Source organism: Hippocampus guttulatus, chromosome 21 (genome assembly GCF_054856545.1).
Source record: "Hippocampus guttulatus isolate MCC_2025c chromosome 21, RoL_Hgut_1.0, whole genome shotgun sequence".
NCBI classification, from domain to species: Eukaryota; Metazoa; Chordata; class Actinopteri; order Syngnathiformes; family Syngnathidae; genus Hippocampus; species Hippocampus guttulatus.
In genome coordinates, this window is record NC_141281.1 from 4,133,732 (window position 1) to 4,147,491 (window position 13,760).

At 44.7% G+C, this 13,760-nt stretch overlaps 1 protein-coding gene across 1 annotated transcript; it reads right to left on the minus strand.

The window, feature by feature from the left end:
• Window positions 1–655: 655 nt before the first annotated feature.
• Window positions 656–10,971, minus strand: LOC147186779 (cysteine-rich secretory protein LCCL domain-containing 1-like). Its single transcript, XM_086102572.1, has 15 exons — window positions 10,781–10,971; window positions 9,744–10,103; window positions 5,627–5,745; window positions 5,086–5,218; window positions 4,854–4,969; window positions 4,294–4,394; window positions 4,019–4,207; window positions 3,574–3,634; window positions 3,200–3,266; window positions 2,971–3,101; window positions 2,830–2,873; window positions 2,680–2,752; window positions 2,531–2,606; window positions 2,321–2,454; window positions 656–1,519 (listed from the first exon to the last, which is right to left on the minus strand). The coding sequence occupies exons 2-15, from the start codon at window positions 10,011–10,013 to the stop codon at window positions 1,468–1,470; spliced, it is 1,566 nt and encodes a 521-aa protein (XP_085958698.1). The 5' UTR covers window positions 10,014–10,103; window positions 10,781–10,971; the 3' UTR covers window positions 656–1,467.
• Between the last annotated feature and the right edge of the window lie 2,789 nt (window positions 10,972–13,760).

A 13,760-nucleotide genomic window follows, 5' to 3' on the forward strand; every position in this document is an offset into this window, starting at 1 on the left:
GTTCTCCAGGAGTAAGTCGGAGATTCGACAAACTGCGGACACTGTCAGACATGAGAATATATATATATGAGAATATATGGATCACTCCTTTCAGCCCACTGCTGCTGAGAAGCAAATGAGGATTGACAGCAGTATTGGCATAGCTCCGGAGGGAAGCTCGGATTTCTAAGCTTCACTTCCCCGAGGTTTGATGAATAATCCATGCGGATACTGGGAGAACAGGTGCCGAAGCCTTCGGTCAACCTGGGGGGTTTGACGTGTAAAGGAAGCAGTGAGTTGTCATCAAAACAGACCCAGGCAGACCACTTCAGTGACTCCCAGAGGATATTTCATCTTACTGAATCCATTGAGTTGGAGCTAATGTGAAAGAGCATCCTGGCAATGAGCTCTTAGAGCACATTTCCACCCTTGAAAGGCATCGTGACCCGTTCACACGTTAAGGGAGCAAAGAGAACAGCTTGTGAACACGGGCTCCGGTTTTTGCATCATTAGCAAGCCAGTAGCCACAGACATGCGGTGACGATGAATTCCGAAATATTTGCGGGGGGGGGGGGGGGGGTTCGAAGCCCCCACGCCACCCATGAGAGCTAGCGTGTCGCCACACATTCAGACATCACCAAACTCAGTCAATAATCAACAACAAATATTCATTGGAGTAATTTATTGCAAAAAGACTTTTCCCAATAGCCTGAGGTAGGAACAATAACGCATATGACAAACCAAAGTAAAATGAACTGCGAGGAAGTGTATAAAACTGTTACATCATCAGTTTTACAGATATGAGAGCAAAATGGCTTGTTGAATGGGCGGGGATCAAATATTCAAACAAAAATCATCTCGAACATCAATCAAACGCTCTGAAGGTTGACTATACTTCCTGCCAGCGGAATTTTCAAATATATAACAACATAACACAGCATTCTTTAAACACCATACCGACACATCGAGAGCATGATCATATAAAAATAGATTGTTTTTTTCCCCTCCTCCCCCTTACATTTTAAACAAAGTACAACATATAACACAAACCTTTTCAGGAGCACCAGTAAAAATGTGCCAGACAAGCACAATGATATAAGTGCCACTATAATGATATATCATGTCTTTTATTTCATTATTTTGTTGTTATTGTTGTTGTTGTTGTTTCATAAAAATAAAATCCTTCTCGAGAGAGTTGTTAAAACGTCACACAATTCGAGCAAACGTGATGTACAAAACATCCATCCTTGAATATATTTACAGCGTGATTATTTCCCACAAAAGCTGAGCATCCTTTGCGGCGGGCGTGTGTGCTCACCGCTTCTCCTCATGTACGTGTCAAGTGTTTGTTTACGCCGTCATGGAGACAACCTCTAACCCCCGCCAGCGCGGCAAAGGCAAGAAACGTTTCGGCCGTGGATTGTGACGGAAGGCTTTGATTAGCGCCGATTCACAAGCGGGAATGTGCTCTGCGCACGAGGGAGTCACTCAAATCACGGCGAAAAGCCGAAACGCCTTCCCGCCGGGAGGATTCTGAAGACTGGATGGAAACGAGAGAAAGACAAGAGTCAGTGTGGTTGAGGCTGAGTGGCGTAGATGACACGGACGCGTATTACGGTGCACTTTGGGTTTTTGACACGGCGTCGCCACGTACCCACACCGATGACGGACGGGAAACAAACAGATATGACGCCGATTGCTTCGGAAAACAGATGCCCCCAAATACGATTTGTATCCACATTTCGAAAAGCCCGATTCCGAACTGAGGATTACCGATTCCATGTCTTTTGTTCCATTTCGGAAAATCCGGAATTCTGCCACCATTCGGTCGAATTCCAGCGTTGGAGTGGAATTGCCCAGGGATGTAAGCGAAGGGTAACTTTTTACATACCTTGTTGCAGCAGCACATGAACATCATGTCACTTAGAAGACTGCAACAGCTGGTGTCTGAATTTTGGCATTTTCCTCGTATGATAAAGTGATTCTCAGAACATTCACGGGAGTATTTTTTTCCCCCTCGACCGTAATTGCCAAGAAATGAATTATTCTAAGCAAGAGGCACGCTTACCGCTCTCCCTGAGGAACAACATGAGAAGTTATGAGCTGCCTGTATCTTGAAACGATTCAATTCACGAAGGAGAGAAGTGGGCAAAGAAAGTGCTCGCTTTACCTGAGAGCCATCAGTTTCTACTCCAACATGCAAAACTCTCCAAGCAACACTTTTGAATTCATTTCAAGGCACTACATTGGCTACTCTGATTTCCCTACCATCTTTTTTACGTGTTGAGATCTCATCCTAAATCCTGAAACACCACCGGGCATGAATTAAAGCTCGACAAACCTCTCTGAGACGACGCCATTTTGGCTGGAGGCGGTGTAGAGTTTCCGCTTGTCTGCCGGCATCACGTCGATGTAACCGCCTGCGTCGTTCCTGATGACCCCAGCATGGACCGCCGCGCGGCAAATACTGGATTTCTACAGGAACGGGCGACACGCAGGATTTGGTTCGATGAAGCTCCAGTGTGCTTCCTTCCGTGACCAAAATACTTACATCAGAGTATATTCTGGTGCCGATGACTCTGGAGATGTGTGAGTTGTCTTCTAAACAGTTCCTTGGGCAGTATAACCTGTCAAGGGAACGTATAAAACCTTGTGAGATGCGTATTATTCACAAGATGGGGCTGTTACGGCGGTGAATACCTCGGGCAATGCTTTGGAGGCCATTGGTAAGGACACAGTTGTTCAACTGTGGTCTCGCAGGTGATTGCTTTCACTGCAATACGACACAGCAGGAATGGAGCGATAAGATAAATGAAAGCGTAACCAATGACGTGTAAGATCGGAGCGTACCTGCTACTCTGGATACCGTGAATGAATTGGCACTCTGGTATTTCCTGTCCAGAGAGACAATGAGAACGTGACATTTTGGCTTGATAGTTGTACGTGTTGTTCTACTTTTTTATCTTTTTCAACACTTTGAGCCGGTCTCACCCCAGTGACTGGACTCCATTCTTGTTAGACTTGATGAAAAAGTCCTTTCTTCCCTGTCTCGTTACATCCATCCATCCTCCATCATTATCGATGACGCCGGCATGGAGACCGGCCCGGCACACGCTGGACTGCTGCAGAAATAAGATAACATCAAGGAGATGTGAATGTTTAGCTGACAGGTTTCAAATACGGTGGAAGGAAACATTCACTGTGCGCTGTGTGTACTCACCATTTCATAGTAAACTGTCCCAACTACTTTCCCTGTAGCATCCAAGCATCCTGCGGGGCATTCATATCTGTGGGTTCACGGAGATGGGAATATAAAGAACAAACCACACACAAAAAAAAGTATACTTCCTTACACTTTTATGCCTACGTCTGCTCAGGGGATTTTTCATTGCAATTTTGTCTCTCTTAGCAAGATTTGGGGCATATCCAGGAAAAATCAAAGTATCTTTATTTCACATAGCAGTGATGAATGAACCTGAACGACAACATTCAGGCACATGGGAAATATGGGGTTTATAATTTTGTCTTCGTCCAACTAGGATTTTGGCCTTGGTGGAGGCTTTGACTTGCTGCCATTTATAGTTTTATCCGTACCTATTACACGTCGTTCCTTTACACTGATCTCGAAGTTTGGTGTCACAGGTCACAAGCTGAGCTGCAAAACAGGAACAAGAAAGGAATTTGAGTGTGCTTACATTCGACGTGGTTGACTCGCATTAAAATCTGTCAGGATGAGTCAGGAGGATGACAGATAAAAGCTCCAGAACATCAAGGCTACTTTTGATCAATTACAAGAATAATATTTCCACTCAAGGGCTCAATTTGTGCTTCAAAGTGATTATTGCTATCAAATGCAACTGTAATTTCCCCATTGCGGGACAAATAAAGGGATATCTTATCTTATCTTATTTTAAACAAGCAAGCTTTCATAAATGCTTTGGTTTTGACCCAACAATATTTGACCACCATTGAAGAGCAAGTCTTTTTTTTTTTTTAAATGAAACAAAACCCCGGGATAAACGGTGCAATGACAGCGTACACATTTGCTGTGTGTTGACCACTTCATTCTTTGGCAGGTCATCTGTGGGGATCTTGGTGGCGGGAGCAGGAAGACTGGGAGCCTCAGGCTTTGAAACCCGTGTCCGGATCTTCTGAGTCGTACGGGGGGCTTCCGGCTCGATAAAGTTATTTTCCTCTCTTTCCTCTGGTGCAAGGTGGGTATTGTGGCCTTTGAATAAAACATCACAAATCGTCACACATCAACACACATCAAACATTTTGGCAGTTTCCTCTTGAGGACACACTTGCACCTACCTTTATAGCAAAGGTTGTCCTTGCAGCCACCTCCATAGCTGGGAGGACACGCGGAACAGGGGGCCCCGTGTTTGTAAGGCGCATGGCCCCACCAGTTCCCCCTGTTTAGGTCACATAGCAACCACAAACTATTTGAAATATTGTTTGACACTCACAGGCCACAACTCCGGCACATAATGACATCGGAATCCAGAGCTACAGAGTGGGAAAGACATTCTGCCGAGACAAAGTCAATAAAGCTCAGTTTGAATGATGACACGATCAGAGGTAATCATTTTTTTCTCATTATAATCCCTCAAGGGGAAATTCTTCGTATATTTTTGTGTTGCTCCCAGAACCAAATCAAACACATGCCTGGAGAGTTGTCAGAGAAAAAGGGGACTCGCAAACAGTGCGCTTGGAGGGACAGCGCCTTGCTCAAGGGCACTCGACAATCGGCACGTAGCATTAATCAAATTTCCCCATTGCGCGACAAATAAAGGATATCTTATCTTATTATGAACAGAGCAGTTTGCTCTGGTTGCCACGATAAAAACAACTTGAATAACATATGGACCTACTTTGGTGAATAGTTGCACACAAGGTACACAGCCTTGGCCCAAATCTGTCCCCACACATTCATGTTGTAGCACAAATTGACGGCGCAGCCAATCCGACTGCTGGTGGCCCACACCAGCTGCAAAACACAGAGCATTAAAAACAAACCAAAAAAAAAATAAAAAACATCTTTCATCATAATAAAGCCTTCAATATCCTGAAAAGATGGTTTGGGTCCAGATGGAGGAGCTGCACCTGGGTGTAATGCGTGCACACCGGGCCGGAACATCGGAATGGGCAGTAGGGGTTACACTCTTGGGGATAAGGAAAAGAGTAGTCTTTCACTTCATCGTACCAGGCCTGAACATGGAAGGTGGGCGGGCGATACCTGCCGGGAATGAAAAGAGACATTTCATATTCTACGACAACACGAATTGTTCAATTCAGCGGCGGCTCTGACGGATGACGCCGTCTTTCTTTCTATCCGAGCAATATTGAATGAAGAGAAGCGGAAAAGGCTCGATCCCCTGCGAGCCTTCGCTCAGTTCTCGATAGCTAAGGCAAAAACCCCTGCACAAACCAAACATCCTCGCCATGACAGGTTTTTTTTAACTGTGCCAGGAGGGTATACATTGCCAGAAACATCTTCCCTGTCCAATTAAAACTTGGCTGTCTCCCCCAGTTTTTGTATTTAAAAAAAAAATTGACACAAACAGATTTTATTTGATACATTTCTTCCTTGACTAAGTTACTGAGCTTCAACGTTGATTTTATATTAATGCCATTTTGTATTTACCTCCCCCAGTGAGCTCCCAGATTCTGTCCAATCTGTGGCAGTAAACCCGCAGGACCGTGCTCCCACAGACAGGTCTCGGCCCACTCCTCCGCCGTGCGCTCCAGCTCGGTGTCCCATTCCTGAACAAGGTAGGAGAAATCAAATACGCTGTTAAACTCTACTTTGTTTTATGTGTTAGTTGGACAGTAAACTTAGGAGTGACAAATAAACAGCTTGAAGATCTCATTTGGCAAACCTTGTGAGACTTAAGAAAAGGGGTCACCAATGTAGTGGCTGCGGGCATCAAAGAGCCCCCAAGAATCACACCAGTAGCCCACGAGCCTGTTCCAGAAATTAGCTCACCGCTGATGAGACATTGTGATTTCCTAGGAACGCTGTCGAAGTGATAACGTGAAAATGTCAAGACTTGCAGCGTTGATGAATTTCATTCGTTATTAATAATACATGAGTCAGGGTCATTTGAGCATTTTCCGCCGTGGACTTCCAATGGAGCCACCCGCTGCTTTTCACTTTTCCGGCGCCGCGCCTCTGTCAATTTCCTTCCTGCTGGGTGAGGAGAATGCTCCATTTTGAGCCGTTGGCCTTTTTGAGTGTCGTTCGAGTGACTCCTTACGCGCACGGGAACCACAGGAAACCATTTGTGTCAGACTTTTCAAAAAGGAATATTGAATTGTGGATGTTAATGCATGACCAATTTACCTGTCTTTCGTCACTTTTAATCATTTTCCTCAAGTGACATGACTTCCTCCACGAGCTTGGAAACAAAAATGTGAAAACCTGTCTCAAAGTTAACTGTCTTTTGTTTTGTTTTGTTTTTAAAGGCAAAAGCAAATGTTTCTGTTTTTATCGGATCATTGTCAAAGAGTCACAGGGGCTGTCCCCTACCGAGGATTTTTGGTTCGCTAAGGAGAGTGAACTCTTTGTTATTCAGAGAAATATATATATATTTTTTTCGTTCTGTGTTTTAAAGTGACAGAATGGGAACGAAGCCGCGGGGATAAGAGGGGGGGGCTAAGTGGAGAGTGAGCGGGAAAGGGGGGGAGGAAGAAATGTGGAGTTTTGAACTGATATTATCTTACAGTCTCAGAGGTGATCGGCACGCGGGGTCAGTCGGATTCCGGTTTCATACCGAAATGGATGCCACAATCCAGGCATAATAATGTAAATGCTCGTCACGCGTGACAAAGAACAGGCTTTGAATGCGTGAAACTCCCATTATTTAACTGTTCTTGTGGTGTTTTCGTTTCATTCAGATTCTCGATGTTGGCAGTATTTGGTCTTTCTCAAGAAAATCTACAGAGACATATTTTTAAATTACTTTTGGTATGCTCAGCCTGCGGGCTTAATTTACCAGGCATCAAAAATGAGACAAACATGGGAGAGAGGGCTAGATATGTTGGCAAGAGTTTTCGTAGTTATTCAAAATGAAATACCCCACAGACGCGCGACACCAAAAACAGCATTTTTTCCAAAATATATATATTTTTAATGCAATTCTGAATGGCCGTGGACTAAATGGTCCATGATGGCCTTGTACTGATTTCACATATTCTGAAGTCGTGCGCCCTTTGGAACCTCATCATTTTGACCTTCGTAAACGGACACCTGTCCATCATTTATCACAGCATAAATGGAGACAGACAATTCTCTGTCGGTCAATCAACGGACATCTGTCTAGCTGCGCCTTTTACAAGCGCACCAAGCCGTCACGCTGCAAACGGCCCCCTAAAGAAGTGGTCCTGAAAATGAAGGCTGTGTGGAGCCAATATTTTGAGATTCTGAACAATCAACTGCAATCAAGAACAAACTGTACCGCTTGGTGCAAATGCATCAAAGTAGAGTTTGTGGAGTACAATTCAAGGAGGTCTGACTTCCTGCTTTTGCTCATGGAAAAGCTTCAATATAATATATAAATAATTGTTATATAGCATTTTATCATTGGAAATGGCAAAGAATGGCCCCATTTAGTGCAAACGGCTCTTTAGTGCACTTTCCCTGGCGGTAGTTACCTTGTGGCTAAAGCCGATCCCATTTTTGATCTGCCCTCGAAGAAGTGCGAACACGGTCACAAATGAAATTGTGACTCCGACGTATCCCGGTTGGATATAAAGATATGCATAAAATCAGGAGTACTGCACTCTGTACTTTGATTTAATGTTTCTTCCCAGAAACTGTGATTGCTTTTGTTTTTTAACTTTTTCCTCACTTCACTTGATTCTTCAGCCTTTCTCATCTGCCTTTCAAATCTTTGGAAAGCCTCTCTCCTTTCAATTCCTCAAATCTGTGTATATCATCTTTAGACCTGTTTCTGTTTCCCTATTCTTTGCCAACCCTCCTTCGAACCTCACGTCCTCTTGGTGCTCGCCTCCCCCATAAGTCACCCCTGGGTGCCCCTGAATGTTGAGAAGAAAAACTAGCAAAGAAAAGAAAAGGGGGGGTGAGGGGCGAGGGGTGTGTGGGGGGGACCCAACCAACTGTAACGGGAGACAGTAGAAAGGAGCCATGCACTGCTCGCTGCTGGCTCAGCATTTCTCTGCAAGAGCGTGCTTCAAATAGAGGCCTGCCAAGTCCCAATTCATTCACGTACACGCACGCACACACACACATGCACACGCACGCACACTGTCCTCAAATCCAAACTCTCAATTATACAATTACATAGTCCAGCAATTGCCCCCAGCAGGAACTGTTTATTTTCCTTCACCGTGGAATAATACTGCCTTTTGTTCCGTAGCGCTTTAAGTGAGACATAAAAAAAGTTATTACTTTCCCGACGCTGTATTGATTTTTAACGGGCCCCAGACCCGTTGGTGGCCATTCACAATGGCGGTCAGGCAGCAGTTACACATGTAGCGTGTTTGCGAGCGTTCCAGATGGCCGAGCGTGGGGTACTTGACTTTGGAGGAGGTGCGTGCGGTTGGTGTGTGTGTGTGTGTGCGCGTGCACGTGTTCGGGGGGGACGAGACAGCTGGCAAAACAAGCCGGGGTGCCGCGCTCGTTATTCTAATTGCACGGTGAAAAGTGATCTTGCAGCTCGTGCATGAGTACACGCACATGCAGATATCCGCACGCACGGCAACCAAGTGGCTAGAGTCCAACGTATCCAAGTAAAGTTATGCATTTTTTGGCAACGCGGTGGACTTTTCTTTTTTTCTTTGGAAAAAAAAAACAACCAAAGTCACGTGTAGGGATTAAAAAAGTGTTGCGTGGGAGTAGTGCCAGCTGCTCTGGTGGCAGTCATTGAGCTGTACGGCCCCCCCAAGTACACTTCTCAAGTTCAGACTGGGGTCACTCACTTATGCTGCTTTTCCACTGCCAAGCACCAGCTCAGTTCAATGGGCAGTTTTTGTTTTCCACCTCAGAATATGGTGGGAAACGGCGACAGGCTGTGATGTATTGAACGACCAATACATCACAGCCTTGCGACTGAATTCAATTGAATTCAGTCGCAACCAGCCACAGTAACAAACAATAACTACGGAGGAAAACCAAGGCTCCTTGTATTATACTAGAGGAGATTGCGGGCAACAGGAAAGCCGAGAGGAAAATGTGGCGCGTGATCCTAAGGCACAGCATGACGGTAAGGTCATGTGTGTTTAACTCATTCACTCCCAGAGACGTTTTTAAACGTCTTTTCAGACTTGGTCCAGAATTGGCCGGTATTGAATGAGTTAATTTTCTTGTCTTTGAAGTCTCCAATGTTGCGTGGTTACAACAATGAAGAGGAGACTGACGGTGGCATGAAAATGGAGAGCTGCAGCAAAGTGGAGACTATCGAGAATAATAGTGAAGCGTGTAGCAGTAGTGTGTCATGAACAAGTCCTGGAGAAAAGAAAGAAAAACCCGCAATTGAAGAAGGAGAAGGTGGCAAAGCACTACTTGTGTCAAAATGAACACACTCAACTCGCTTCCTTTGCAGCAACATGCCACAAGATGGTGGCAAAGCAATACTTTGATTGCCTTGGCCTCACCACAAAACAGTGACGATGCCTGTGTTCTCAAATGTTTCAGTGGAACTCCAACCGACTTCATAGTACCCGCTGGTACCTTTATGAAGAATTAGTCACACTAACAAACAACAAAAATGCAGGAGAACGATGATTGGCTGCCCGCTCACCATGTACTCCATGTTGGACGCTTGGGGATACACCTGACCTCGGAGCTTGTTGTGCAGGTCCAGTATGAGCTGAGCGTCACTGTCGGTGATGGCTCTCCTCCCCCTCTGCTTGGCCTCCCACCACTCGCCATCCTCGTCCAGGTACTTGTCCAGAATCTGCTGCCAGCCAGTAGAGTTGGGTGTTGCCATGGAAACGGCCCTCTGGGTGAGCAGCAGCAGTAGTAGCAGCAGGGACAAGCCCCTTGGCCGGTTTGGTGATGCGAGTCTCATTTTTTTTATTTTATTTTTTATGTCAAATGCCAGATGAGATGGATGTGGTGTGAGGATGGAGATGCACTCCTCAGCATTGGATTATGTGACCTGGCATGAAACAAAATAACAATACTTTGCTTTAGAGCATCTGACATGCTCTGAAAGGCTAAGGCTGCTTAAAGGTGACGATCCATATCAGAAAGGCAATTGAAGTCATAGCACAGCACATAGCTCACTTAAAGACAGTAGGTCTCTCAAACCCAAATAACGGTAGCTGTACAACTAACGTTGGTGTAATGCAGCTGTGACCTCTGTCACATTTTTTTTTGCTGAATATTTTACAGTTGAAATTGTTCAGTCAGTTATCACTCATTTGAACAGGAGGAATAGAGTAGGTTGTGTTGAGATATATATACACATGTACACAAGACGTCATTGTGATTAATTTCTTCTTTTTGCATTAAAGTTGCAAGACTCCTGTTGCAGTCATGATAATGAATTGTAATTGTACCCCCCAGCCCCCCCCCCCAAACAAAAAATGCTACATGGACCAGTTGACCACTTTCTATGGGAACCACCATGTCCACGGACCATATTTTGAGAATTCCTGCTCTAATTAACGTAATTATTAGACTAAATGATAACCGCATGTTAATGAGTACATGTACAGTATGTGACAAAAGTAAAGAGCGGAATGAGTCGAATCAAATCTTATCAGCAAACATGAGCATGCACAAAGATCAAAGTGACTCCTTGTGCAAAACGTATCACTCAGACAAACTTACCTTAAATTAATTCACTTGCAGTCCATCGAATGAAATCCTGTCAGTGTGCATCAAATAAAGTTTGCAGCACCTAGTTCGAAATCCGCCTTGAAAGGCTCCAGTGACGTGAAGAGCTCATGTGGGACTCAGAGTGACACGCGCACCAAAGTTTGCTTGCCTTTTGTGTCCACCGTGCACCAGAGCCTCCTCAAGCATCGCTTTCCAACATTTTATCCTGCGCGCAGCAGCTCTCCGCACGCAGCCGTCTCTGGCCACGCCCCTCCAGCCCGCTGCCAAAATGAACGGAGCACTTTTGGATTCGCCTCTGAATTTATACTTTCTAACATTCTCCTCGCGTTTTATTTCTGACAGAAAAAAAAGCAACGTGTGTGAGTTGACTCTGTATTATGATGAAACAAATATGTATTGATTTATTCATGATGAATGTATGTGGTGGTCCACTCACTGACTTGGACAGATTCCGTTTAGAATGTGAGCGTCTGTATGTTTGCAGTCAAAGGTGATGTCTGCCTTTCACCCGAAGTTAGCTTGAATTCGGTCCAGCTCTCTCCACGATCTTGAATGCAGGAAACAAATGAAAGGCTATATAGTACATACCATATTTTATTGTAATGTTATTAACCTGCATTGCAGTCCTTGTTTTATTCATTTGGAATTTGACCACAGTTAATAGCCTTCACATAAACATTCTTAGTTCCAATTTCTCACGTCGTTGAGTGTCCTCCCTATGTCGAGAAATATGTTCATCGAAACCAGATCTATGCCCCCTCGATGGGGCAAGGCGTTGAGTGGCGCCCCTTTTCCCCTAAATGTTCACAGGTGACTTCTCTCTGGGGCTGGTAGGGGGGCAATAGACTAAAACACAAACCAACTCTGTTAATTCCGAAGGCCCAACCTGTCGTCATCCTCCCCCCCCCCCTCCCGCCCGCTTCCATTCTCAAACACACAAGAGCGAAATCCTGCGACATAATGGAAACAGGCACATTTTGCCTTTTGTCATGTGGCACATGTGGAAACGGTAGCCAATCACGGGGCCTCAGCGTGTGTGCTGACTTTCCATGACATGAAACAGTCGAGTTTCTTGGAAAAATGTGGCCGCATAGTACGGCACTTGAGGACACTCCTCGTCTTCAGTGAATACACAAGCTCATTTTTCATCCCCAATATCTATGTCAATCTTTAATACCTGGTTGGTTGGCCTCAGCTATTTAACCTACTTCTGAAAATATGAGCCGGTACAAGTGCACTCTCTCCCCTTACACCTCAGCCGCCGAAAAAGCAACATTCAAGGTTTGCTCTGCACTCCCCAGAGGAAAGTGTGAAGAAACCAAAAACGCTCGTTCTCTTGCAGTGGAATTAGCACCGCGGCACATTTATTTTTGTATGTTTGCCCGCATAAGGATTCGCGCCACCCGACAATTCGGAATATGACAATGTTGCAAGCCATAGAAAAATCCAGAACCAGAGGCACAATCATGCGTCCCATCACTGTCGACCTCGGCATGTCTCACGAGACCTCAGTTCAGTTAGTATGAAAGGGCTTCTTTTTTTTTTGGCTCCTGTTTTTGTTTGGTTAAGCAATATGATGGAGGAGTGGTTAGCATGTCTGCCTCGCAGTTCTAATCTCAGCTCGCAGCTCTTGTGTGGGTTTTGAGTCTTCCACTCCTGCTTTGCATGGGTTTTCACCAGCTTCCTCCCACATTCCAAAATCATGCAAGGTTGGTTCACTGAAGACTCCAGCTTGTCCGTTTGTGTGAATCCGAGTGTGAATAGTTCGTCTCCAGGATCGGGGTGGAACTGCCTCTCACAGGTCAGATGGGATCAACTCCAGATCCTAATTGAGCCCCTAATTAGGTGCCATAGAAAAGTATTCCAAACAACAACACAAGAGGGAGCCACAGTCATTCTATGGCAAACCCATGTTTAAATACATTACCAGCATTTTCTTTTTGATAAATTAACCGCTTATCATAATCCTAAAAGTGAATCTGCTCACCTGACAACACCAAGAACACAAAAATTAGGTCGTGGCATAATGTCATATTTCTGGAATTCAACTCTCTCCTGTACGATGTAATTATCATTGGAACCACAGAGCAAAAATGTGATTAGGATTACGTTCAGTTGTGAGTATTGTTGCATGCTCTGTTTGCATGTGTTGCTACCCCATGTGTGATAAATGAGGAGTTGTCTGAAGGTTTTGGTATTGCCGTGATTTCCATCAGCCCATTCACAGGGTTTCAAATTACGATAAACGGGTGTTCAATGTACCCCAATTTTTTTTTGTTGGCCCGCCTTATCTGCTACAGCGCTCTGTAAATAATGCTTTGGGTTGGACTGAGGTCAGAGCTCTTTGAGATAGCATCGGGGTGATCTTAGAGGAAAGGACATCAAGGTCATCGAGCAGATGAGACTGTCAGCAGGGGGTGGCTATCTCAAATACACACAGCATGGCTTAGTTGCCTCTACCCCCTTGTGGTGAAAAGGTGTAAGTGCACAGTCCATGTCGCAGACTCAATGGAAAGGTCGCTTGAGAGTTTATTTTATTGCCCTGTGAGGACGTACACGCTTTGTTCTCACGAGAAAGACACTTCACTACACTTGTCGAACGACTAGTTTGTAGTACTAGTAGAACAAGTGTGTGTGTTTGCTAGAAAATGCCACAGAAGTCATGTTGCTCCGATAGAGAGCGCTGTTCGCCACAAAGTATGTCAAACTGCAGTGAACTCAATAAAAGCAAAGCATTTTTTAAATGCATAGACCTCAGATCACCACTAAGTGTCGGTGTTTTTCAAAACATCAGGTTGTGGGAATTACAGACCGCACTGTTCAAAAATACATATACACGTATTTTAGAATATTACTGCGAGGCTTAGGCATGAATTCAGTTTTTATTTATTAGTGATGCAAGTTTATATTTTTATTTTATAGAGTGTTAAAGGATTTTAATTCCTTTTAATGTATTTTAGTCAGCAATTTA